Below are 25,395 nucleotides of genomic sequence, written 5' to 3'. Positions count from 1 at the left end.
GTCTGGTAATAACGAAGACCAGCATTAGTTTCTTGAGGTCCACCGAATGTTGAGGTGGCTTATCATCCTCCTCCTTCTGAAACATCATCCAACTGTTCCTCCTGAGAGAAAACCTCATCCGGATCTTCCTCCAACAATTCAGCCACTGGAGTAGTGCCTTGATCAGAAATGCGATGTTCCTGTGCAGGCGCATCAGTGCTGACATGCGCGCTTGCGCTGATCAATATTCCCATCCGACTGACAAGCACTAGCCTTGAGTTTGCTGTCACTATCTGTTTGTGAAACAGCATCAACTTTTGGCTGCCTAGAACCATCGCGGGTAGAATCTGGCTCGCGCTGGCGCCGACGCTTTGCCGTGTCAGCGCGCCGCTCACGCTGACGCTCAGCCACGTCATGGGTTGACTGGCGCGTCGTCATGCCGACGCTTAACGTCTGCCTGCCGCCGACGTTGATGCTCCTCGTCGTTATGGGTTAACTGCAGCGTGTCGTCACGCTAACGCTTAGCATCTGCTTTTCGCTGGCGCTGCCGCTCCCGCTCCGTCTCGCTTCGAGGCCTGCTCCGTTCCCTGGCGAGCGTTGCTACGTTTGGAAGAATGACGATTGGCTGTACTCGCGATCGATAGATGTTGCGAAGCAGAGCTCTGACGAGATACATCCACCTCAACCCGCTGTTGAGCACTGCAACTGGGAGATCGCCTGTGCGATAACACGTCAGTACCAGAGACAACAGGCCGCCAGTGCGACAACGGGTCTACAACGGAAGACTGACGCCCAGCCGCACTGCCAACAGCTGGTCGATAAGGTTGCATCAGCGACGAGAGCTGCTGTTTCATGCCCAACAACAGACCACTTGGGATCACCTTTAGGCAACATTTGCGCCGCCTCTTCCAAAGCGAATTCACCTTCTTCATTGCTACCAAACAGCTCACCGCTTTCGGGAGACAAGCACCAGTCCGATGGGAGCGGCAGAGCATGAACCGTAATACCCGAACCAGGAATTGGTTCCGCATCGGATTGAATCACAGCTTTATCTATATCAGAACCCACAATAGAGCGCTTCGCAGGCGAACACTCGTCAACGGACCGAAAACGTTCCGGTGTATCCCAATGACTACAGCCTGGCTGTTGCGGAGAGGAAACGCGCCGCTGTTCTAGCAACTGCACTTTTCTCTTAAGCGGTCTAGAGGCTGGCCGCCACATCTCATCACGTGACCCTTCATCTGAAGAAGGAAATAAAGCACTAACCTCACCTTTCCTACGGTGAGGGTGAGTGACCTGTGATACAACAGCAGGAACGCTCGAGGGGATGTCTGTGCAATTGATGATGCCTCTCGTTCCCTTTCGCCGTTCGACATAACTTCTCCCCTGGGTCCGGGAGCTTGACAGAGGTCTCAGGCTAGGCAAACGACAGGATCGCACAGGCGCACCCTCCACAACACTGAACACATTAGACAACCTCTCTACACTTGATCGGTCGCCAGTGCGACAACTTTTAAGTAAATTAATATCCGACATAATTTGCTTTTTGTACGCAGCTAACGATTCCACTCTCGCACCGAGAGCTTGAATAGCAGACAACATATCTTTCATCGTAGGCTCTTTAGGCTCTTGATCTACCACTACGGGGGAAGGAATAGGATCAATGACATCGGATATAAGTAAATCCACAGAACGGGAAGAGCTACGTCTAATCCTGTGTCCCTCTAATTTCTGAGTATAACGCTCATAAGCTACCCATTCATTTTCAGTTAACAAAGAACACTTCACACCGATCCCCAAAAGTTCACGATTTACCCCTACATTTTACACAAATTGTATGTGGATTAACAGAACCCTTAGGAAGTTGAGTACGACAACCTTTAATACACTTCCTATATACAGGGGAGGGGTTGGCCATATTGAAAAGTTACGAGAGAGATAACAAAAAATAATAAAGGTCAAAATTAAATAAACAAAGATTTCAAGAAATTATGAAAGAGAAATCACTTATGCGGAAGCCCAAAAGAAAAAGAGAGTACATCACCAAATAAACCGTCCAAATCAAAGTAATTTGCGAGAGAATTTCCATCGTTCTAGCCAGTATGGCAGCAGAGAAGATCTGAAGTAGTTGGATTAGTTCGGCCTGTCTACCGCAAGGGCGCTAGTATACACCTGGCATATCTGCGATAGCCGCGAGATTTTAGATAGTTCTGCCGGGCGTCCAGGGACTTTAGCCATTGTTATATAACCAGAGGGTAAGTTTTATTTTTGAAAATAGCCGTTTTAGAAAAACATCTGTGAACTTTTGCATAAATATTTGGAAGCTCATAATAGCCTAATAACGCCAGGTAATGATTAAGTCATAAAAAAATAGAATATCTGGCAATATCCAAGGTAAATATATGACACTAATTTCTAGCCATATACATGAACCATATATTTTTCCTAATCGTTATCTTGTGTTCTATGCATTTTTGACATTGGTTATTGGGGCAAAATACCCATTCACAAGTTTTTGGACCCCCTTATATAAACAATTGTGGGGGACACTGGGATTTTTAGGGTGGGGAAATGTCATAAACAGGTGATTTACAACAATAATAATGGTCAGAAATACAAAATAAGCACAAGATAACCAGTTTGAAAAATATATGGATCATTAAGTGGCTGAAAATAGACAAAACATTATATAACACTTTTGAGATCTGTAAAAGGGTACAGAACCTAACAAACCCATCTAACCTAACCTAGTAGTTCATCAGGTCACAACCCCTATCCGGGGGCAAGCCCCTGGACCCCATTCCCAGATCACAAACCTTTCCAGGTGACAACCCCTAGACGGGGCAAGAACCCGGACCACCTTCCTAGGTCACAACCCCTGGCCGGGGCAAGCCCCTACCCCCTTCCAGGTCACAAACTAAAACTAAATCACAATTCGCAAATAAATCCTTACCTTAAGTTTAGGAAGTCGAAGGCTAAGGGTCTTCCGTTGACAAGGGAAGAACTGTCACTGACCCTGTCGAAAATGTAGACGTAGATGGGTGAGGGTACAATTTGGCCGCTTGAAGCAGGAAATTTTGTAGGCGCTCAGACCTTGTGCTGGAAAAATAAGCACACTTTAGTTTGGTTATTATTGAAAAACGAAACTGAACATTAACAAACGTATTATACTTATTTTTACCTGCCGGATAAAGACATAACGAGATAAATATTGAATAAAATATTATATTTGCATTCCTCCACGGAGAACGTAACTCTTGATATCCTGCCACAGGTATGTGCACCTGTCTTGGGACCCACAAAATTTTCTGAATGATTTACAGTGAGGTGCACATACCCCACAGTGGCGAGATCAGTGAATCCTTTCTATGGATCACTGTGTATTACGCTCCCTTCCTTGATATAACATTGCATCAAGGGCACAAGGGTCTTGGCATTTCTTGGATGGTCCACCAAAGTGATCACAAACATTTTTTTGTTCTCTCGCTCCATGCCACCGAACACACCCACACCAGGCAAAGGCCTACCTCTTATATTTCAACTTCCCAAACTTGGATTCATCCACTTACACGAAAATACCAGGCCCACCAATAGCCGGCAAGTTCTGGCAGTAATTTTCCGTGACTCACGAACAATAGGACCTCCAGTTAATCGAAAGGTAAATATATGATACTTTAATTTCCAGCCAAAAACATGAACCATATATTTTTCTTACTCGTTATCTTGTGTTCTATGCATTTCTGACCTTGATTATTGGGGCAAACCACCCATTCATGAGTTTTTGGACCCCCTTATATAAAAAACCCAGTGGGAAACCGGGGTTTTCAGGGTGGGGAAATGCCATAAACGAGTGATTTACAGCAATAATAATGGTCAGAAATGCAAAATAAGAACAAGATAACCAGTTGGAAAAATATATGGACCATCTAAGTGGCTGAACATAGGCCAAACATGATTAACACATTTGAGATTTATAAAAGAGAACAGAACCTAATAAACCCACCTAACCTAACCTAGTAGTTCCCAGGTCACAACCGCTAGCCGGCCAGGTCACAGCCCCCAGACCTCCTTCCCAGGTCACAAACCTTCTAGGTCACAACCCTAAGCTGGGGCCGGACCCCCTTCCAAGGTCACAAACCTTATCCAGGTCATAACTAGTCGGGGCAAGCCCCCGGACCCCCTTCCCAGGTCGCAAACTAAAACTAAATCACAATTCACAAATAAATCCTTACCTTAAGTTTGGGAGGTATAATACCGAGGGTTTTTTGTGACAAAGGAAGAACTGTCACTGACCCTGTCAGACATAGACGTAGATGGGTGGGGGTACAGTTTGGTGGCTTGAAGCAGTTATGTAGGCGCTCGGACATCTTGTGCTGGAAAAATAAGCACACTTTAGTTTGCTAATTATTGAAAAAATGAAACCGAACATTAGAATATGTATTATAATAATTTTTTACCTGGCGGATAAAGACAACGAGATAAATATTGAATAAAGCATTCTTTTAGAATTCCGTCACGGAGAACGTAACTTTTGATATCCCGCCACAGCCTTTCGATCTTTTGAGTATGTGCACCTGTCTGCGGATCCATCAAATTTTGTTTATGATTCACAATGAGGTGCACATACCCCGCAGTGGCGAGATCATTGTATCCTTTCCCTGAATCACTGTGGATTACGCTCCCCGCCTTGATATAACATTATATCAAGGGCCCAAGGGTCTCGGCATTTCTTGGTTGGTCCACCAAAGGGACCACAGACATTGTTATTGCCCTCTCGCTCCATGCCACCGAACACCCGCACACCAGACAAAGGTTTAACTCCATTTTATTTCGACCTCCCAAACTTGGATTCATCCACTTCGATGACAATGCCAGGCCCACCAATAGCCGGCAAGTTTTGGCAGTAATTTTCCGTGATATCCGAACAATAAGACCTCCAGTTAACCGAAGTTTGTAATGTCCAGCCAAGGTTATAGGTTACACTGCTGTGCAAAAAGGCCCTTTCAAGGAAATGATTCACGAACGGCAGTATTAACCCACGCTTGAACGGGAGCCTTTTCCAAGAAAAGGCCCTTAAATGCGGTTACGGAAAAACTGCATGCATGACTCTTTCCCTTCTTAGCAACCTTGACTGATCGATTACAAGCACACTGATTAACTTGAGATCTAAAGATACACGGCTGTTGGCAGGAAGGGCATTGAACGTCTGAAGGGATGACTCCATGGTTCTGTAGGAACTTGTATCCCTGTTTATTTTCTCTGAAAAAGATGGAATGTATCTCCCACTCCCTCAGAACCACCTTGACGTATGGAAGCCATGATGAAGCTGAAGAGAAAAGGGGGTGGGGATAGGTGTTGTAAAAGAACATCCGGGAACTTATGAAGAACTACTTTTAAGCTGTTAATTGGTTTAAAAAACCACCCGACAGATACGTCATTGTAAATGCACAGAATGCTCCGCAATCCATGGAAAAAAAAACGCATGCGCAGTAAGTCCCCTTTAGTCTCTCAAAGGTAAACAATGGACAGAGTAAAAAACATACTTCACATTTCAATCGACCGGTAGTACGTAAGTTATGCCCCAGCCCCCATTAAACATATGGAGAAAAACAACAAGCTAGCCAGCACTCGTCCATCTTATAGCAAATTTCATTTTCGCTTGCAATTAAACTATCATATTAACCAATCAAAGTTTTTAATGTCCAGCCAAGGTTATAGGTGATGCAGCCCTGCAAAAAGAACCTTTCAAGGAAATTATTCACGAATAGCAGTATATCCCATGCTTGAATGGGAGCCTTTTACAATTAAGTGCCCTTAAATGTGGTTACGGAAAAACCACATGCACAACGCTTTCCTTTCTTACCAACATTGACTGATCGATTACAAGCTCACTGATTAACTTGAGATCTAAAGACGCACGGCTGTTGGCAGGAAGGCCATTGAACATCTGAAGGGATGACTCCATGGTTCTGTAGGAACTTATGCCCGTTTATTTTCTCTGAAAAAAATTAATGTATCTCCCACTCTCTCAGAGAACAACCTTGACACATGGAAGCTATGGTCAAATTGAAGAGAAAAGCGGATGGGGATAGGTGTTGTAAAACAACATCCAGGAACTTAGGAAGAACTACTTGTAAGCTGTTAATTGGTTTAAAAAAACACCTGAGATATGTCATTGTAAATGCACAAAGCTTCACAATCCATAAGAAAAAACTCATGCACAATAAGTCCCCTTCAGTCTCGCAAATGTAAACAAGGGACAGTGAAAAACACTCTTAACATTTAAATCGACCGATATGCAAGTTATTATGCCGCAGCCCACATTAAACAGAAAAACAAACTAACCAGCACTCGTCCATTTCTTATAGCGGATTTCCTTTTTTGCTACAAATTAAACTATCATATATTAACGAAATCCAATACAAAACAACTCATGTGCAGTAACTCCTAATCAGTCTCCCAAACGTAAACCTTCAAAAGTCTAACCAGTCTTTATAACTTAGCTACTGGGAAACCAGGGCCTATAAACCCTGCCCAGGGGCGCCGCCAGCTTCACTAAACCCCTGCCCCGGGGCGGCGCCAACTTCACTAAACCCCTGCCCCGGGGCGGCGCCAACTTCACTAAACCCCTGCCCCGGGGCGGCGCCAACTTCACTAAACCCCTGCCCCGGGGCGGCGCCAACTTCACTAAACCCCTGCCCCGGGGCGGCGCCAACTTCACTAAACCCCTGCCCCGGGGCGGCGCCAACTTCACTAAACCCCTGCCCCGGGGCGGCGCCAACTTCACTAAACCCCTGCCCCGGGGCGGCGCCAACTTCACTAAACCCCTGCCCAGGGGCGGCGCCAACTTCACTAAACCCCTGCCCCGGGGCGGCGCCAACTTCACTAAACCCCTGCCCAGGGGCGGCGCCAACTTCACTAAACCCCTGCCCAGGGGCGGCGCCAACTTCACTAAACCCCTGCCCAGGGGCGGCGCCAACTTCACTAAACCCCTGCCCAGGGGCGGCGCCAACTTCACTAAACCCCTGCCCAGGGGCGGCGCCAACTTCACTAAACCCCTGCCCAGGGGCGGCGCCAACTTCACTAAACCCCTGCCCAGGGGCGGCGCCAACTTCACTAAACCCCTGCCCAGGGGCGGCGCCAACTTCACTAAACCCCTGCCCAGGGGCGGCGCCAACTTCACTAAACCCCTGCCCAGGGGCGGCACCAACTTCACTAAACCTTGCCAGGGTTATCACCAACTTCATGGTAATAGTTTACAACACCACGCTCTCCATTTACTACAAAATAATGCAATCCTGCAGTTTTCATCTTCTTGCACAGTAATTAGGTGGTTCTTTAAATTCTGGGAAAGCAATAATTAGCAAGATATGTTGAAGGGGGAAGGGGTTATAAAAAGAAAATATCTGTTTCCTCACCAAACGACTTGGAACTGACATGTCAACAAAGTCAACGAAACAGGATTCGTGATGCCATCGTACATTAACAAAAGTTTGTGATGCCAGCGTACATTTGATATACTGTATATTCAAAATATACTTGATCAAAAATTGAGTGATTACTCAAAAGTGTCACTATTTGTAAATTGCATATTTTATGGACACTTTTGAGTAATTAATCCCTTTTTAACTAAGCATATTTTGAATATACAGTATATCAAATATACGCTGGCATCACGGACTTCTGTTTATGTACTGTGGCATCACGAATTCTGTTTGGTTGACCGTGTTGACAAGTCAGTTCAGAGTCGTTTAGTGAGGAAACCGAGTTTTTTTCTGTTTATAACCCCTTCCTCAACATATCTTGCTAATTATTGCTTTCCCAAAATTTAAATAACCACCTAATTAATGTGCAAGATGATGAAAACTGCAGGATTGCATTATTTTGGAGTAAATGGAGAGCGTGGTGTTGTAAACTTACCAACTTCACTAAACCTTGCCAGGCGAGTCACCAACTTCACTAAACCTTGCCAGGCGAGTCACCAACTTCACTAAACCTTGCCAGGCGAGTCACCAACTTCACTAAACCTTGCCAGGCGAGTCACCAACTTCACTAAACCTTGCCAGGCGAGTCACCAACTTCACTAAACCTTGCCAGGCGAGTCACCAACTTCACTAAACCTTGCCAGGCGAGTCACCAACTTCACTAAACCTTGCCAGGCGAGTCACCAACTTCACTAAACCTTGCCAGGCGAGTCACCAACTTCACTAAACCTTGCCAGGCGAGTCACCAACTTCACTAAACCATGCCAGGCGAGTCACCAACTTCACTAAACCTTGCCAGGCGAGTCACCAACTTCACTAAACCTTGCCAGGCGAGTCACCAACTTCACTAAACCTTGCCAGGCGAGTCACCAACTTCACTAAACCTTGCCAGGCGAGTCACCAACTTCACTAAACCTTGCCAGGCGAGTCACCAACTTCACTAAACCTTGCCAGGCGAGTCACCAACTTCACTAAACCTTCACAGGCGAGTCACCAACTTACTTTTACGGGTTTATTTCTCGCCCTCCATCAAACACTAAAGGTCTGTTCAGGCGGGCCTTGGTGTGTGAAAAAAATAATTTCTTTCCAGTTAATATTATTCTCTGTATCGTTATCAGTTATTTCGCTAGCATTTGTATTCAGGCTTAATAGTTTTCAGGTCACTATTATAACACTTTCTAAAAAGATAAGTCTTCAGGTTTTTCTTGAAAGCTGCCACATTATTGCTATTCTTGATATCGAGTGGAAGGTCGTTAAAGTCTCGGTGCAGCATAACTGAACGTTCTTCCTCCTATTGCATGATTCACACTAATTTTGAATAGTCTATGTGGGTCATCTGCATGTCTAACTCTTACAACGGCGCTGGTAGCTTCAGGGTAGGGGACCAAGCAATCACGAAGATATTTAGGCTTATCACTTGTAAGTGCTTTGTGAGTCACCAACTTCACTAAACCTTCACAGGCGAGTCACCAACTTCACTAAACCTTCACAGGCGAGTCACCAACTTCACTAAACCTTCACAGGCGAGTCACCAACTTCACTAAACCTTCACAGGCGAGTCACCAACTTCACTAAACCTTCACAGGCGAGTCACCAACTTCACTAAACCTTCACAGGCGAGTCACCAACTTCACTAAACCTTCACAGGCGAGTCACCAACTTCACTAAACCTTCACAGGCGAGTCACCAACTTCACTAAACCTTCACAGGCGAGTCACCAAATTCACTAAACCTTCATAGTGTGTAACGAAATTCGCCAAGCCTTCACAAGTGTGAAACCAGTGGCTAAACCTTCACAAGTGTAACAAAAAGTCATGAACTTTAGTGAGTGTTAAGTAACCTATTGCCATTTAATATATTGTATTTCAATGTATTTATATAGTGTTATTTTCAAATATAAACTAAAATTGTAACATTAAAAATACACTTTAGAGAGATTTGAAGGCTAAGTGTGTGTGTGGATCTGAGGGTAACGTTATGAGCAATGATTTAAGTTTGAAAAGATGGGATATTTAATTTAGAGCAAGTGCGTCTTAACTGAAGAATTCATTTACTCCATTGATTTGAGAAGCTGTTTAATTTTCTCGTAATATTCAACACTGAAGTGCAGCACCAGCAGTTGTATGAAATTTGTGCCGTAGTCAATATTACTTTTATTAAAAGTGCACAAAAGGTAAAGTATATAAGTGTTTAGGTTAGATTAATAAAGTATTAGATGGCTAAAAAGTTTAATTCTTGTTCCTATATGGACCCAACACTAATATTCGTAACAAGACATTCAACGTTAGTTCAACATCACTAGATTCACTTGTAACCAATATAAGACGTTGTCACATCAGCTGCGATAAAAAAAACATCCAACATTAAGATTAAAAATTGCAGAAAAAAACCACTATTGCACACGAAAAAATCTTAATCTTCCATTTTTTTTATCAAATATAAATGTACTATTAATAAATAGCCCAAAATAACAACCGAAACATTACCACATTTACGCAAATAATTCAATCACTAAATTACTGAAACAGATATTCAATAAATGTAACAAAAATGCTCCCAATGGTAGCTAATAAATAGAAGTCGTGAAAATTTTCTGTTTTGCACTACAACGAAGTTGACAGTTTCACGGGATATAGTAAAAAGCTTCAAAATATAAAACTAAGAATTTCATAATACAAAAATTATATTAAAAGTTTTATTGCTTTGCACGTGTAAATACTCTCAACCAGAAGGGTCAAGGAAAAGCCCAGTTAAGCAGTCAAAGAATAATTTAAAAATGCATACGATATTTATTTGTACAACATAAAACGTCAGGAAACCACTTTTCGAGTATGGAGGAATCGCAAACGAAAGTTTGAGGAAATGTGTGAAAAGAATGGCATTTTGATAGATTGACACGGCGATATCAGCATAAAGATCAAATTCGTAACACCAGTACTTTAATTTCACAGAGTCAAGTAATTGGGATATAGGAACGTTAACACCATAAATGTAAAATCTATAACAAACGCTTAAAAAGAATACTTACATATAACATCCACGATTGACGTTCACGTTCTTAGGCCCCGGGACATAAATGGCTCTAAACAGTCCGAAGATTCAGAATGTAGAACTTTGAAAATCAAGGAAGCAGAAATCTTTGTTCTATCGTCCTTGGGAAACAGGTGGCTCTATCTGTTGGTCTTCACGACCATTATTGCTTATGGAAATACTATTTTTTTTTTTTACAGAATTGTCCATTTTATGCTATCTAATTGATGCTGATAAACACAGTTTTATTAAAATTATAGCAAAATTTCACCTCCAGTTAAATTATTAAACAAAGTTTTTGCTCCAAATAATAAATATTTTCAACATTCTTTTGTGAATAGCACGATAACACTAATAGCATAAGTGGAAAAAGAGGATGGAAAATAAAAATAGGCCCTAACTGAAGTGAATCCACTCTTTTATCTGGTACATTTTGTCATTTTGCTTCAAAATGAATGAGATACAAGTATCCTATTGAACGTTCAAGAAACGTATTTTCCAATAAATTTGGTAGCCCAGTTTCGAGATATTTAGGAATCAAGGTGCGGTAAAAAGTTTAGATTTAAGTGAGTGAGGAAATGTGCTTTTTTTCTCGTTAATAGCCGTCATGGATACTGCCCGCGTTTACCTGAAGTCGCCTTCAAAATAAACATTTTTTCTTTGCACATCGTTATTGCATAGTGCTTATACTCTTACATTGACATATTCTGAAAAGATAGTCTTTGAATCTTGGATGTGAGAGGCACCTAGCCACTCTAAAATTAAAACAATCATAGTCTAGATTTGGTGAATTTACAGCTAACCATATTTGTGTTTCTTACACAGATTCACTCAGTTAATTCTTTTACTATATTCCTACAACACCTCGATCAAATAGACACATAAATACTACACAAAAAACTAAGCGATATTCTTAATGCCCTAGAAAATAGGTATAAATCTATTATTTTTTTATGGAATATCTCTCTCTCTCTCTCTCTCTCTCTCTCTCTCTCTCTCTCTCTCTCTCTCTCTCTCTCTCTCTCTCTCTCTCTCTCTCTCTCTCACGGTGATGTGGACAGGATGAGAGGGTTCTCTTGAGGCTAATATATTTTACTTCTAAATATTTAACAGCATATGAATAACTCGTAAATTGTTATTTTACAGTAGTATTCGCTTTAAATTCTCTGTTACGTTTTCTTCAAATACGGAAGAATATTTTTTTTATTTTTTATTTTACTGAGCACAAACATGGAGAGTCGATGTTCTGAGCGTATTTATAACGATTCTCCTGAAAAATTCAATAACTGAACAATAATCAAAACTTCAGAATTTAGCTACACTAGCTTGCCATATTTGTAGAAACAAGAAACCTGGGTAGTATATAAGCTACGCTTAGTAGGAACAAGAAGGGATAGAATTATATTTTTGGATACCTTTTCCCGTCCGTAAATACGATGATACGAAATAGGTAGGCATTTGTGTAGAATGCAAGCTACACTAGCACCGAATATTATCAGGTATTACAATTTGAAATGCTAATTTTAGATAATTCAACTGAGGACGTCTTTAATATATATACTTAATAAGTATCAATACAATACTACCACTGGACCGATGATAGATTAATTTCAAAATTGAAGACGAAGTTTATAGCATTAGTGAATACCCTATATGTCACCCTTATAAAGATTGCTCAATAAAGAAAACGAATTCACCAGTACCTAAAGAAAATTTAACTGGTCTAATAGAGCGTATACTAAAGTAAAATAATGCAATTTAAGTGGTATTAGATACGGTTCAATTGTTGGAAGTTAGACACATTAGAGCCTTTAGAGATGGCAGTAAACTTCACTAGCATAGCCGTAATAGATTATTTTTCACTCAATACTTAATATTATAATTCACCTTCAAATTTGTATTGTGAGGACAACAAGACGAGCACAGGGAGACTGACAATTTACTGAACACACAACGGTCACTATATTACAGAGTGCGGACAGATAAGCAGCCCGGGAGGGAAACTTTTCCAACCGCCAATATCATTTGTGTTTTCATTCAAATATAAATTATAAATACCAAAGGCGGTAGCCTAATAAAATATACATTATTATACATGAAAATATAGCTCTCAAAGAGCGCAACATCGTTATATAAAAATCCACTGTGTGGAATAAATAATAAAGTTTCAATATACAGATAAGAGTTCAGGGGGAGGAAACACGGCGGGTAAGACGATGTCCTTGCAGTATCAACATTCAATGAATCCCTGATTACTTCGATTCCGTCTTAAATCTCATGTCATTATGGATAACAAATCTGTCATTTGTTGTGAAGGATAAAGTGCTGCAATTACAATGCTTCAGTGGTTTTCTCTTCCACATTGTTTAAGCCAGGGGAATGTACTTGGCCCAATCTTATTCTGCATCCATACTATTGGTCTATAGAAAATGCTACAAAGGCATGGCGTGAAGTTTAAACTATTTGCAGATGACACACAATTTTATTTCTCCATAAATGATATACATGACACTACTGAAACTCTAAACCGAATCCTTGATAGTGTTAGAGAATGGATGACATTTAAACTACTAAAATTAAATGAGAACAAAACTGAATTCATGGTGGTGGGCAAAAGAAACTGCGTGAGAAACTTAGGTGATATTCAAATGAACATAAATAACGACTCGGTGCCGATATCAAGTAAAGTTTGAGATCTAGGTGTATTTCTTGACTGTAACCTGTCTCTAAATGCGCAAATAAATATTGTAATAAAAACTGCTGGCTATCATCTAAGAAATATTACGTTTATAAAAAAAGTACCTGGACGAAAGTTCTGTAAAAAAAACTTGTGATAAACTGTGTTATTACCAGGATTGATAACTGCAACTCTATCTATTACAATTCACCAAAAGTGCAACTTAAGAAATTATAAAACATAATACACAGAGGAGCAAGACTGATAAAAGGTGTCCCACCTAGAGAAAGGATCACCCCTTTACTAATCAATTTACACTGGCTGCCGATTAAAGCAAGAATTGAATTCAAAATATGTACAATAACCCAACAAGTTATCAGAACTGGAGGTCCAAAATACTTAAGAGAACTGCTACATATTGCGCAGCCAACAAATCGTGTCGACACGAGAATAGTTACAGATGGTTTCAAACTGTTGGAACCTAGATTTATGTCTACTTTAGGCTCTCGAGCCTTTAAATATGCGGTCCCGAGACTATATAATAAGCTCCCACGAAACATTCGAATGATTGAAGACATTAAGGCTTTCAAGAGGAAACTGAAGACATTCTTATTTCATGAATCCTTTGACAGTGACGATTTAACAGTAAATGAACAATACGCGAAATGAAACATTAAATACTTTGAACGAACAAGGTAAAACGACAGCGGAGGTTCTGTAGAGAGTGTGGTTCCTCTGCTGTATGGGACTGGAAAATTTCTTAATATGTTTGCTGAAGGTAATCATCTACTCCCTAGTTTGCAATTTGGTTTTCGTAAAGGCCTTGGAGCATGTGATGCCCTTCTTACAATCTCCAATGCTGTACAGAAATCTCTTGATTGTGGTCAGGAAGTTTGTATGATTGGCCTTGATTTTAGTGCTGCCTTTGACCGTGTTAATCATGAGGCCCTTGTTTTCAAACTGAAACAGTTGGGAGTGGGTGGGTCGTTTCTTAGCATTATTATTGATTTTTTTTTAAGTAATAGATCTCAAAGAGTTGTTGTTGATGGGCATCATAGTGATTATAGGAATGTGATATCCGGTGTTCCACAGGGTAGTGTTCTTGGCCCATTACTTTTCATACTATATACACATGACATGTGGTTTGGCCTAGAAAACAAGCTTGTTGCATATGCAGATGATGCTACTCTTTGCATCAATTCCATCGCCTGAATGTAGATCTGGGGTTGGTGAATCCCTTAATAGAGATTTAGCTAGAATTAGTGCATGGTGCAAATTATGGGGTATGAAGTTGAATCCTAACAAAACTCAAAGTATGATTGTAAGTAGGTCAAGGACGGTGGCTCCTCAACATCCTGATCTCAGTATTGATAATGTTTCTTTAAATATGTATGACTCTTTCAAAATTTTAGGTGTGATTCTCGACAGAAAATTTACTTTTTATTAACATATAAGGTCTGTGTCTTCTTCAATTGCACAAAAAATAGGCATATTGAAGTCTTTCAAGATTTTCGGTGATCAATCTATTCTGAAGAAGTGTTTTAATTCTTTCATTCTACCTTGTTTTGAGTATTGTTCTCGTCTGCTCGTCTTTAGCTGCTGATTCTCATCTTAATTTGTTGGACAAACTTACGGTCTATTAAATTTCTTATTCCTGATCTAGATATTAATCTCTGGCACCGTCGTTCAATTAGTTCATTATGCATGTTGCATAAGATTTTTCATAACTCTGACCATCCTTTACATTCAGATCTCCCTGGACAATTCTAGGCAGGCAGTTAATTCTAATAGCCAGGCCTTCTCCATCATGAGGCTCAATACTACGCAGTACTCTAGAAGCTTTATTCCAGCTGTTACCAAGTTGTGGAATGATCTTCCTAATCGGGTGGTTGAATCAGTAGAACTTCAAAAGTTCAAAGTTGGAGCAAATGCTTTTTTGTTGACCAGGCGGACATGAGTCTTTTTATAGTTTATTTATGACATATTTGTTTTTGATGTTAATAGTTTATATATGACATGTCTGTTTTGACGTTGTTACTTTTTTTAGAATGATTTATTGTTAATTTGTTCTCTTCATTTATTTATTTCCTTATTTCCTTACTGGGCTATTTTTCCCTGTTGGAGCCCCTGGGCTTATAGCATCTTGCTTTTCCAACTAGGGTTGTGGCTTGAATAGTAATAATAATAATAATAATAATAATAATAATAATAATAATAATAAAAAGCAGCCATCAAAGTAAATGAAGTAAAGTATTAGCAATAATTTCCTACTGTTCCAGACTGGAGATTGCTAAATACCTTAAGAGCCCAAATGAAAGTAACTGAATGCAGACATGGTAGTTTAAGTTTATCTGCTAGTCTTTACTTGGTAAATAAAGCCCCTTCCATATGAGGGGCAAATAGAAAGCAGATACTCTGATCCGACTAATTCTCACTTAAAAGTGTTACCAGATCACACAGTTAAAAGCAGGCAGTAGGCACAGCCAGGCAGGCAAATGTATGACTCGGGCCAAACTCTGGGCACCCACAGTTGACAGGCAACATGGTCCATGGTAAAGCGCTTATTCAGTGCCTCAACAATGGGCACGGTCCCTTCGATGGTTTGCTCGTGGTTTCCTCGTCTATGACGTCAGTTACACTTGTGATTGCTGCCCACACCACATCATCAGCAACTGTCTGCTCGCTGTGCATTTGGCCCACGTGTGGAAGGAGCTGAATACTAAGAGTAAAGGAAGGGTGGTCCCTCTCATTTGCCCGCAATTCTCTTGCTTTTTAACAGTTACAATATCAAACAGTCTAAGGTAGAAAGGAGGTACAGGTAGGTAACTTGTACCAGTCACCGGGCAGTCAAGAGTTGTGCCAGGCAACGTGGCCCCTAGTCAAGCAGCCATCCAGTCCCTCAACAACGAACACAGGCGCTTCGATGGTTTACTCTTGATTTCCTAGTCTATATATAACGTAATCTACACTTCCTGATTGCCACCCATACCACATAATTGGTAACTCTGTCTGGCCACTGTGCATTTCCCTATCTTGTGGAAGGGTCTTAAAATGACTTAAGGGCAAAGCTAAATCAGAAAGCAGTTAACCAGATGCAGAACTTTTGTTAGTTCTCTAGACATGCTTGCCGCCCATTCCTTCATCCAATCATAATCTGCAACAGCTAGACCACCAGGTATAGCCCTATCGTTTGGGGACGCTCTTGATAATTTCAAACTGCTAACGTCCATGAATTAAACCACCATCTCTTACATTAACGTGGCTTATACTCTGTCAAACTAAGATTCCTTTGGTGTGGCCAGTACAGGTATAAGTTGCAAATTTCATGTCGTGGTAAACCTATTACTATCAATGTGTAAAATTTCCACTTTCTTGAAATGTTCTGCAGAGTTTCCTAAATATTATATATCTCAAGTCTATCTAATAGTTAAAACCCTTAAATAAAAAATGTATTAGCATATTTTATGCCATTTAGTGCCAGGTCTCATTAAATCATACGGTTTTTACAGAGATTACAAGGGTAGTATAAAAAACACTCACCTACCGTGGGAGAGGACAACCCATGACGACGCAGACGTCAAAGATAATTTTTGCCTAACATTATGCAAGTGTCTATAAAAATTAATAATAAACGAACATATAAATACATACATTGTAGTTGTGCGTGAGCACTCATGGAAAAGAAATGGAGCGCTTTTAAAAAGATACAACTCCTAGTTCGACGGTGTTTATTATTAGATTAACATTTGCCGGTATTTCATATTGCAGTATATCCTAAACATCATACAGACTCGAGGATACTTTAATCCTCTTACCCATTAGCCCAGATCTTCCTAGCAAAATATCACCGAGAATGATAATCTCAGAAAGTAAGGACCTTGACCATAGATCTTCCAACTATTTTCTACTTTGATGTCTTATAAAATTTGACTGGAGTGAACTTCTGTATCCATCCACTCCGTTAATCACCACTAAGAATTTGTCGTTAAAAATACAAGACACGTGGTTTGATAAACACCAACATCTGGAAGAGCTTTTAATGATTAAATGGATATTCACACAAGAATCCACCTTTAACAGCAGGGCCTGAATTACCAATTAGAAAAACCAATGTAAACTGGTCATAAATTTTCAACATATTTGTCTGTCTACATATAGATCAAGCTTGTCCCAGATACCAACGATAGCTATATAACGCTTACATCGTATATACTTTAGGTTTGCTACCCGATTTTAAAGTTTCCTCTGCAAGTATCATGTGAAGCTATTTTAACTACTGCAGTATCCTCAGGGGCAACTACGAAGTTTTAGTTAAATGACAGCAACGGTTTTATCAAGAATAATTTAACCTAATTATTTTTTTTGTGCACACATCTTTGTTAAAAAAAAAAAAATTTACATTTTTTCCCGATTTGTAAACTTTATAGAATGATCAATTAGAATTAATAACAGTATATTATAGGGAATATATAGTTTTACGTAAAATTATTTTTTACCAAGACTAAAGCAATTTTTCTTAAAAGGATCGGAAAATCAAATACAAAGTTCAGTTTCTCATTTAATTTTGGGATTAAATGGCTTAAAGTTTAAAAAAAATTATAAATAGGTTAGAAAAATTTTACTGAGGCGGCAGGTACCCCCTATTCAGGCGACTTGTAAAAGATGTTACAGTAGTGGTGAACTCTTGGGTTACTGTGGTAGTTTCTTCTTGAACCAACGTTTGAGTGCTCCACACTGGCACTGTCAATATCTGTGGGTAGAAAGATAAAGGTTTCAAAGTGTCAGGATTTAAATTAGAATGCATACCCGTGGAGAAAAATAAGAGGTTTTATGTTAAGAGCTTAAGTTTCAAACTTTGCTATAAGATAGGCGTCCAACTTTCACATATGGATAAGAGAAATAACTTAAGAGAGCTGTTTAATAAAAGTTAAGTCATAGCCTTTTTCTATAATTGAGGTAGAGAATTTCCCATGAACAGTATTTCCACGGGACTGTTCTTGCTATATATTTTTTTTTTTTAGATAGTTTTAAATAGTTCATACTTACAGAATGTGCAACAGAGACGTGGGTGATACTCTGCCAAAACCTCACAGTCTGGGTAGTCGTTACAAAGCTAGTGAATACTGAAGTTACTGTCAGTGTTGGTGTGACCATTATTTCTATGGTACTAATTATAACTGGTGTTGAAGTCACCCTCATAACAGATGTAACAGTTCTTGGATTAGCCGGGAAGTAACTGTACACAGTGACAAACGAAGTTACCAGTTCATTGACATTAGTAGTTTCTGTTATCCAGACATCACTAGTTACTCTCACTCTTAGGGGATGAGTCTTGAAAACCTGAGGAAATTTAAAGATAATTACCAATTGTGGAAGTAAAAACATTGCAGTATTGAACAAAAAACCTAAATTTACTAATGGGAGATATTGCAGTACTATAAAGGTTAAAGTAAAATATTGCAGTAATGAGAAAAATTAAAATTACTAATAACTGAAGATGCTGCAGTACTATTGAGTAAATAGATTTATAATTAACTTCGCTGGGGAGCAAAATTGCAAGTTAGAGCCAACTGCTCAAGGTCCTAAAAGTATAGTTACGCATAAATATTGAAAGTTTTCCATATTCCCAATCAATCCAAGTCTATAATCTATGAAAATATATTACTTACAGTTTCTGTTCTAGTTTCGGTAAAAGGAGTTACTGTTGCCGGTGCCAGTGCAGAAGTAAGCCTGTGAGTTTCATAGTTTGGGGCTATCTGGCAGTTCGCCTATAACAAAATTAGAATGTTAGCTTTTGCAAATTGTTAGTTTTCCAAGCTTTACAAAAATAAATTGGACTAAATTTCTTCACGTATAAACCAACGTAGGGACTGAACAGTTTTTACTCAAACTCACCAGTGCAAAGAAGGCAGTTAGGACAATGAGAATAGCCATCTGAAAAAAAAAATATAAAGATTTCAACCAGTGTAGGAGGCAGCAACGATACTTAAAAACAGGCTTATAATCAAATATGCGTTAAAGATTATCATACAAATCATTGAAAAATAACCGTAACATTGGTAAATGTAGACTTAAATCATGTTTTCTAATTGCAAAGTCTTAAATTTCCTAATTGTCAAACTCCTATATACTTAGGAAAGTATAACCTTATGCCAGTTCCAGGCACATTTTAGGCCACATCTTAAAATGTGAAGTTTGATATTAAAACTTTAGCGATACCAGAGCAATAAGAAAAATTATAAAGAAATAAAAAAATGACGGGCATTCGCAGTTTCCCTCGAATCTATTTCTGCCGTAAAGATTCTCCAGTAAGCTGTACTCTCTTTATGAGTAGATTAATTCTCAAATACGGATTCTCCACTAGTTTCAGTCTTAAGCATTAATTCTCCGCTAGTTTCAAATATTCAAAACCTTTAAAATTTCAGGATTGTCCAAATGCTAATTCTAAATAGTTTGAATTTAGGAATTTACTTTCTTTTTAGTAGTTTAAAATTTAAGAACAGTGAATCACTAGCATAAAGTTTCAAAGGATTCGCTAGCTTTAAACTTTCAAGAATACAGGTACGGTCTCTAGAACTAGTTCAAGCCCCAAATTCCACCTGTTGCAATCTTAAGGAGCCCATTTATAAGCGACAGCTTACAGTGATTGGCACCGATTATTCCGTTACAAGTTAAGATACTGGCTATGGAACTGGTAGATTCATCATGATCTGTACTATAGTCAATATCTTTTAGCGAGTCATATTTGCACAGACTCGCAACGGTGCCCTTTTAGGTCAGAGAAGTTAACTGGTCGCCGATTGGTTTGAATTAACTTGTCCAACCAATCAGTGATCAAGAAACTTTTTCGAGTTAAAAGGGCACCGCTGCGAGTCTGTGCAAATATGACTAAAAGAAATGGACAATAAAATCAAATATAGATGAATTAAAGGTGAACTACTATTCTAATCCCGAGCCACTTTTAGAAGTTATACATAGATATTTTAAGTAGACTTTAGATTCTAAATTATGTATATGGCAATTAAAAAGTTTCCTAAAGTACTATGTACTATTTTGTCTTTCAAAATTAAAAACTATAGCTTTAAAAAGTAGATTTTTCCGATTTATAATTTGTATGGCCTGGTTATACTAAAGATAAAGTATTTGCAAAGTCGACCAGTGTACATTCAACCTGATATTCTAAGGAATATTTTTATAGGATTAATAAGAACGAAAAATGAAAATACGAGATAAAAAATAAAAGAATAACTTTCAGCAATATTAACCGCTGTACAGTAAATCTTCAGAATTCGTAGTTAGGTGTACAGTAAAAAATCAGAATTAGTAGTTTACAGAATATTGCCATACCAGTTATAACTTAAAGTTGGCAATTAGTAGAAAATTATGTGCAAAATTTATAGATAAATTCTAAGATAATAGTCTACCGAGTATTTATAGAGAACTTCCTAATCAACTATAGAGCAATTACCATTCGAAATCATCCTCAACATTTAGTACAAGGCTTTGTATAAAGGCCGAGAGGCATGTAAATGGCAAACATTATTTCATGTTTAGAGAACTTTCCTAGCGTCAAAAGTATATTACGTTAGTCATAAATTACACGAGTGCTAGGGTTTTCCACTAGAAACACAGACGGGTTGCATCTACAAACTGCAGCGTCACAAGAACCCGTGCTTGGTAAGAAGGGACAACCAAAATACAAGCTGGTTGCTGTAAGTTTGACTTTATTCGAAAAAGTTTTAAGTTTTAGAGAGTACTAAAAGAATAAGCGAAACCAATATAAACACTCAACAGTCGTCTATCCCTAGTGATGAAATAATTGGGATTAAGTCTTAAAGTTTTAGAGTACTAAAAGAATAAGCGAAACCAATATTAACACTAAACAGTCGTTTAACCTAGTGATTAAATAATAGAGATTAATGTCACCGGAATTTCTCCTAGAATTATAGTAACCATTAAGTTTACTACAATAAAATAAATTTACTACAATAAAATTAGAATCAATGGAATTACAAAGACACACAAGATTAGTAATCTTGAGAGAGTTTTAATATTACGCTGAACATCGCTTACAGTCGAACCCATAACACTTAACAGTTTACTATAGAGTGAACAAAATGCAAAATTAGCCAACCCACGAGTCATCACACATTCGGTTGCATTAATAAACATGCAACTAAACACATTACACCACTATTAACTATATAATTCATACCATTTTGACAAATAAGCTACCAAATTGAACACAAACGATTACGAATCCACTATACATACTTTTAGTTCACGTAAGGAAGTTTTGCTGTTTAAGCTAGAATGCTGGATCACAACTGACTAAGAATGTCCCGAAAGCTTGGATTATACCTCGGTTTGGAACCTCGCCACAGCTAATAGCACACAGTACTGGTGGTTGAGTTACCACTGCATAAGGTTGTTTTACTGTTACAGAACTACTTACTTCAGGGATGACATCATTTGTTTAAGTGCTAAAGAGCGATTCAGTCGAAGACTCCGGTGAATAAGGATAAGGTGCAAATAAATAAATAAATAAATAAAATAAAATATGTAAATTGACAAGAATGACGAAACGTTTTCAAAAGTTCTTCCCTAGAACACAAAGTTCAATGTATTATGTAATAGCATACCACATCACTTTTCTTGAGGCAGGATAAACTATAATTTATCATTGTGCACCATCATAACTGATTAAAGCATCGTATAAGAGACTAATTTGTTGTGAGTAACCGTAATGCTTGAACGCTGAAACAAAGAAAAAAATTACTCCTTGTGAAAATGATATGAGAATTTTCCCAAGTTTGAAAAATTACCATTTTAGTCAATTTGTCGAAGTAATTTTTGTCTGAGATTCCGGTAAATATTCTTATAGATATGATGGTCATTTATGTTACCAAAGATAAACTTATATTTTACAAGGACATACATTATCCATCGTTCAATTAATATTAAAGAGGGAAGATTTGTCAGCCTGATAGTTGGCCCGAATAAGTTCGGGAGAGATGAATTATAGATTACAGTAAATCTGGTTGATGAAATATTAAATTAGAAGTAAAACTAGGGTGTGGATATAAATCTAAATTCTATCTATTAAATCTCTGCTTCTTAAAAAACGTTAAATTATTAAAAAGAGGCACTTTTCCGAATCCGATAAAACGTGTTTATGGACCCCAAAACACATTTTTTTTCCTATTAAAAATATATCTGCCTTTCAAAAACAAATCTTTGCCTTATGAAAATACATATCTTAGCCTTTAAAAAATGAATTTCTTTGCCTTTTAAAAATAAATATATTTGCCTTTTGAAAATAAATCTCTTTGCCTTTTAAAATTCATATCTTTGCCTTTTGAAAAAAAAAATTTCTTTGAATTTTAGAATTAAATCTCTTGACCTTTCAAAAATGAATCTCTTTGCCTTTTAGAAATAAACACTTTCCCTTTAAAAATAAATCTCTTTGCCCTTTAAAAATGAATATCTTTGCCTTTTAAAAATAAATATTTGCCCTTTAAAAATAAATCTATTTGCCCTTTAAAAATAAATCTATTTGCCCTTTAAAAATAAATCTATTTGCCCTTTAAAAATTAATTTCTTTGCCTTTTAAAAATAAATCCATTTGACTTTTAAAATCTGCATTCAGAAAAAAAAAAGGGATTTATCTCATGAGGTTAAGTCTTAGCAATACGTAATGGTCCTATAACCTCCTCCGTGGTGTAACTATGAAGTTTTATACATATCGGTTATACAATTAATTATACAAGTAAACTTATTACAGAACAATAATTTGAATGGGCTATGATATATTTATTGCGAACGAAGTGAGTGACCTAATATGAAATGCCAAAATTTTCGCGAACCAATCTCACCCAACCCATAGCCCAGTCAACCTGTATTCCCCAACCGTGGATTTCGGAGCGGAGGCGGGGGTGGGGGGATGGGGGAGCAGCTGATACTTTCAGCGGCGGAGTCAATAACTCCTATACCAATAATATTTAAATGAAATTTTAAGGAATATTTAGAAATATATAAGCTTTGTTTCTGGCAATTTTCATGTTTATACCTACTAGACATGCCCTGGCTGTCACTTTAGTTCGTAAGTGACGACTTTTAGCTAAAAAAATCAGTGAGGAAGAGCAGCAAACTACTCATACAGCTTTAAGGATATCTAAATGATTTTCACAGGCTTTGATGGATGTTATGTGATCTACATTCATATCAATTGTCGTATTGATACTTGCCATAGTAAAGTTACAGTAGCCATTTTTCTATATCCGTGGGAGGCAGATTTCTAGCGGCGCCGTAAATTACTCGTAGAATACTACACATATCTAAGTGAGATTTTCAGGGATTTATGGGATAGATATTTACTTTGTCCATAGTAATTTTCATGTTGATATCTTCTTCACCCAAGGTATTAACTACTGCAGTGCAATTGCTCAGTAGCTACTTTCTTTCTTGGTAAGGGTAGAAGAGACTATTTAGCTATGGTAAGCAGCTCTTCTTGGAGAAGGACACTCCAAATTCAAACCACTGTTCTCTAGTCTTGGGTAGTGCCATAGCCTCTGTACCATGGTCTCCCAATGTCTTGGGTTATAGTTCTCTTGCTTGAGGGTACACTCGGCCACACTATTCTATCTAATTTTCCTTCCTCTTGTTTTGTTAAAGTATTTATAGTTTACATAGGAATTATTTATTTTTATGTTGTTACTGTTCTTAAAATATTTAATTTTCCTTGTTTCCTTTCCTCACTGGGCTATTTTCCCTGTTGGGGCCACTTGGCTTATAGCATTCTGCTTTTCCAACTAGGGTTGTAGCTTAGCAATTAATAATAATAATAATAATAATAATAATAATAATAATAATAATAATAGAAAAGCCACAGAAAACGTTTATTTCGGTATATATTAAATGGTTATTTTTGGTGGTGGAGTAAATTATTCCTAGAATAAATCACGTATCAAAATGAAATCTTCCCCCGTCTGAATGAAATTTTCACGGAATTGGGGGATGGATATTTATTTTGTCCATACCAATTTTCTTGCTGATATCTGCTATAGTAAAGCAACAGCAAACGTTTATTTCGGTATGGGTTGAATGATTATTTTTGGCGGTGGAGTGAATTGTTCCTAGAATAATTCATATATCCAAATAAAAATTTCTGGGATTGAAAAAACAGTTGTTTTTACAAGATCGAAAGCAAATAATTGTGAATAACCGTTGGATTTTCTACACACACACACACACACACACCCACACACATAAATATATATATATATATATATATATATATATATATATATATATATATATATATATATGTGTGTGTGTGTGTGTGTGTGTGTATATATACATATATGTATATATATATATGTATATATATATATATATATATATATATATATATATATATATATATTGGGTGGATCTATATAATTAAACAGTTTTACATTATTAATTATGTGTTTTATTTCAAATTCTTCCCATCCAAATTTTTGTAGTTCAGGTAACTACAAGCACTTCTTGAAAAAAAAAAAAAAAAGTAATTAGCATGATAATGAGCGGCATTCAACTAGGGAAACTACACGTTCCAAACATAATACCCGTCTCGAATTGTACCTATCTAGAAGGCAAATTGATATCCGAAGAACTTAATTTAAATCATATTGGAAAATGAAAACAGAATCCAGAGATCAGTAATTTACAGGTGATGCAGATATCAAGATTCAAGATAATTACAAAGATAGGTGTGTTTGTATTCGTGATGAGAGAGATAGAGAGAGAGAGAGAGAGAGAGAGAGAGAGAGAGAGAGAGAGAGAGAGAGAGAGAGAGAGAGAGAGAGAGAGAGAGAGAGATCTCAACGTAGTTATTGTCAAGATCTTTGCGGTTTTGGAGGTCAATGCTTTCCTTTGATACAATCTGACCTAATTATGTCATCCAAATTTGATGTTGCCTTACAAATGAATTGTGAGCAATTGTCTTTCCTAGTGTAAGCATTGTTTTGCTTGATATCCAATCAGCTCACAAACAATGAAATCTGGTGATAAGCTTGAAGGTCGCTTATATGTGATTCTTCCAGCAATGAAAAATATTGAAGTCTTACCAAACTCCTTTTTCAAATTCCTGCGTGTGTGGTTTTTTTTTTTTTTTTTTTTACGGGACTTTTATTTTCATTCCCTTTTCAAACAAAAATGATCCTAATTTTAGTAAGGTCGCTG

The 25,395-nt window shown here is 38.0% G+C and overlaps 2 protein-coding genes across 2 annotated transcripts; both read right to left on the bottom strand.

Moving 5' to 3' along the window:
• Positions 1-6,500: 6,500 nt before the first annotated feature.
• On the bottom strand, positions 6,501-7,226 carry LOC137660125 (cuticlin 2-like). The gene has a single exon (XM_068394839.1). The coding sequence runs from the start codon at positions 7,224-7,226 to the stop codon at positions 6,501-6,503; it is 726 nt and encodes a 241-aa protein (XP_068250940.1).
• A 10,528-nt stretch (positions 7,227-17,754) lies between these two features.
• On the bottom strand, positions 17,755-21,563 carry LOC137614458 (chondroitin proteoglycan 1-like). The gene is made up of 5 exons (XM_068344267.1): positions 21,445-21,563; positions 19,066-19,104; positions 18,840-18,938; positions 18,217-18,510; positions 17,755-17,920 (listed from the first exon to the last, which is right to left on the bottom strand). The coding sequence occupies exons 2-5, from the start codon at positions 19,102-19,104 to the stop codon at positions 17,789-17,791; spliced, it is 564 nt and encodes a 187-aa protein (XP_068200368.1). The 5' UTR covers positions 21,445-21,563; the 3' UTR covers positions 17,755-17,788.
• Between the last annotated feature and the right edge of the window lie 3,832 nt (positions 21,564-25,395).

Source organism: Palaemon carinicauda, chromosome 20 (genome assembly GCF_036898095.1).
Source record: "Palaemon carinicauda isolate YSFRI2023 chromosome 20, ASM3689809v2, whole genome shotgun sequence".
NCBI lineage: Eukaryota > Metazoa > Arthropoda > Malacostraca > Decapoda > Palaemonidae > Palaemon > Palaemon carinicauda.
This window is presented reverse-complemented; position numbering and strand designations above follow the sequence as displayed.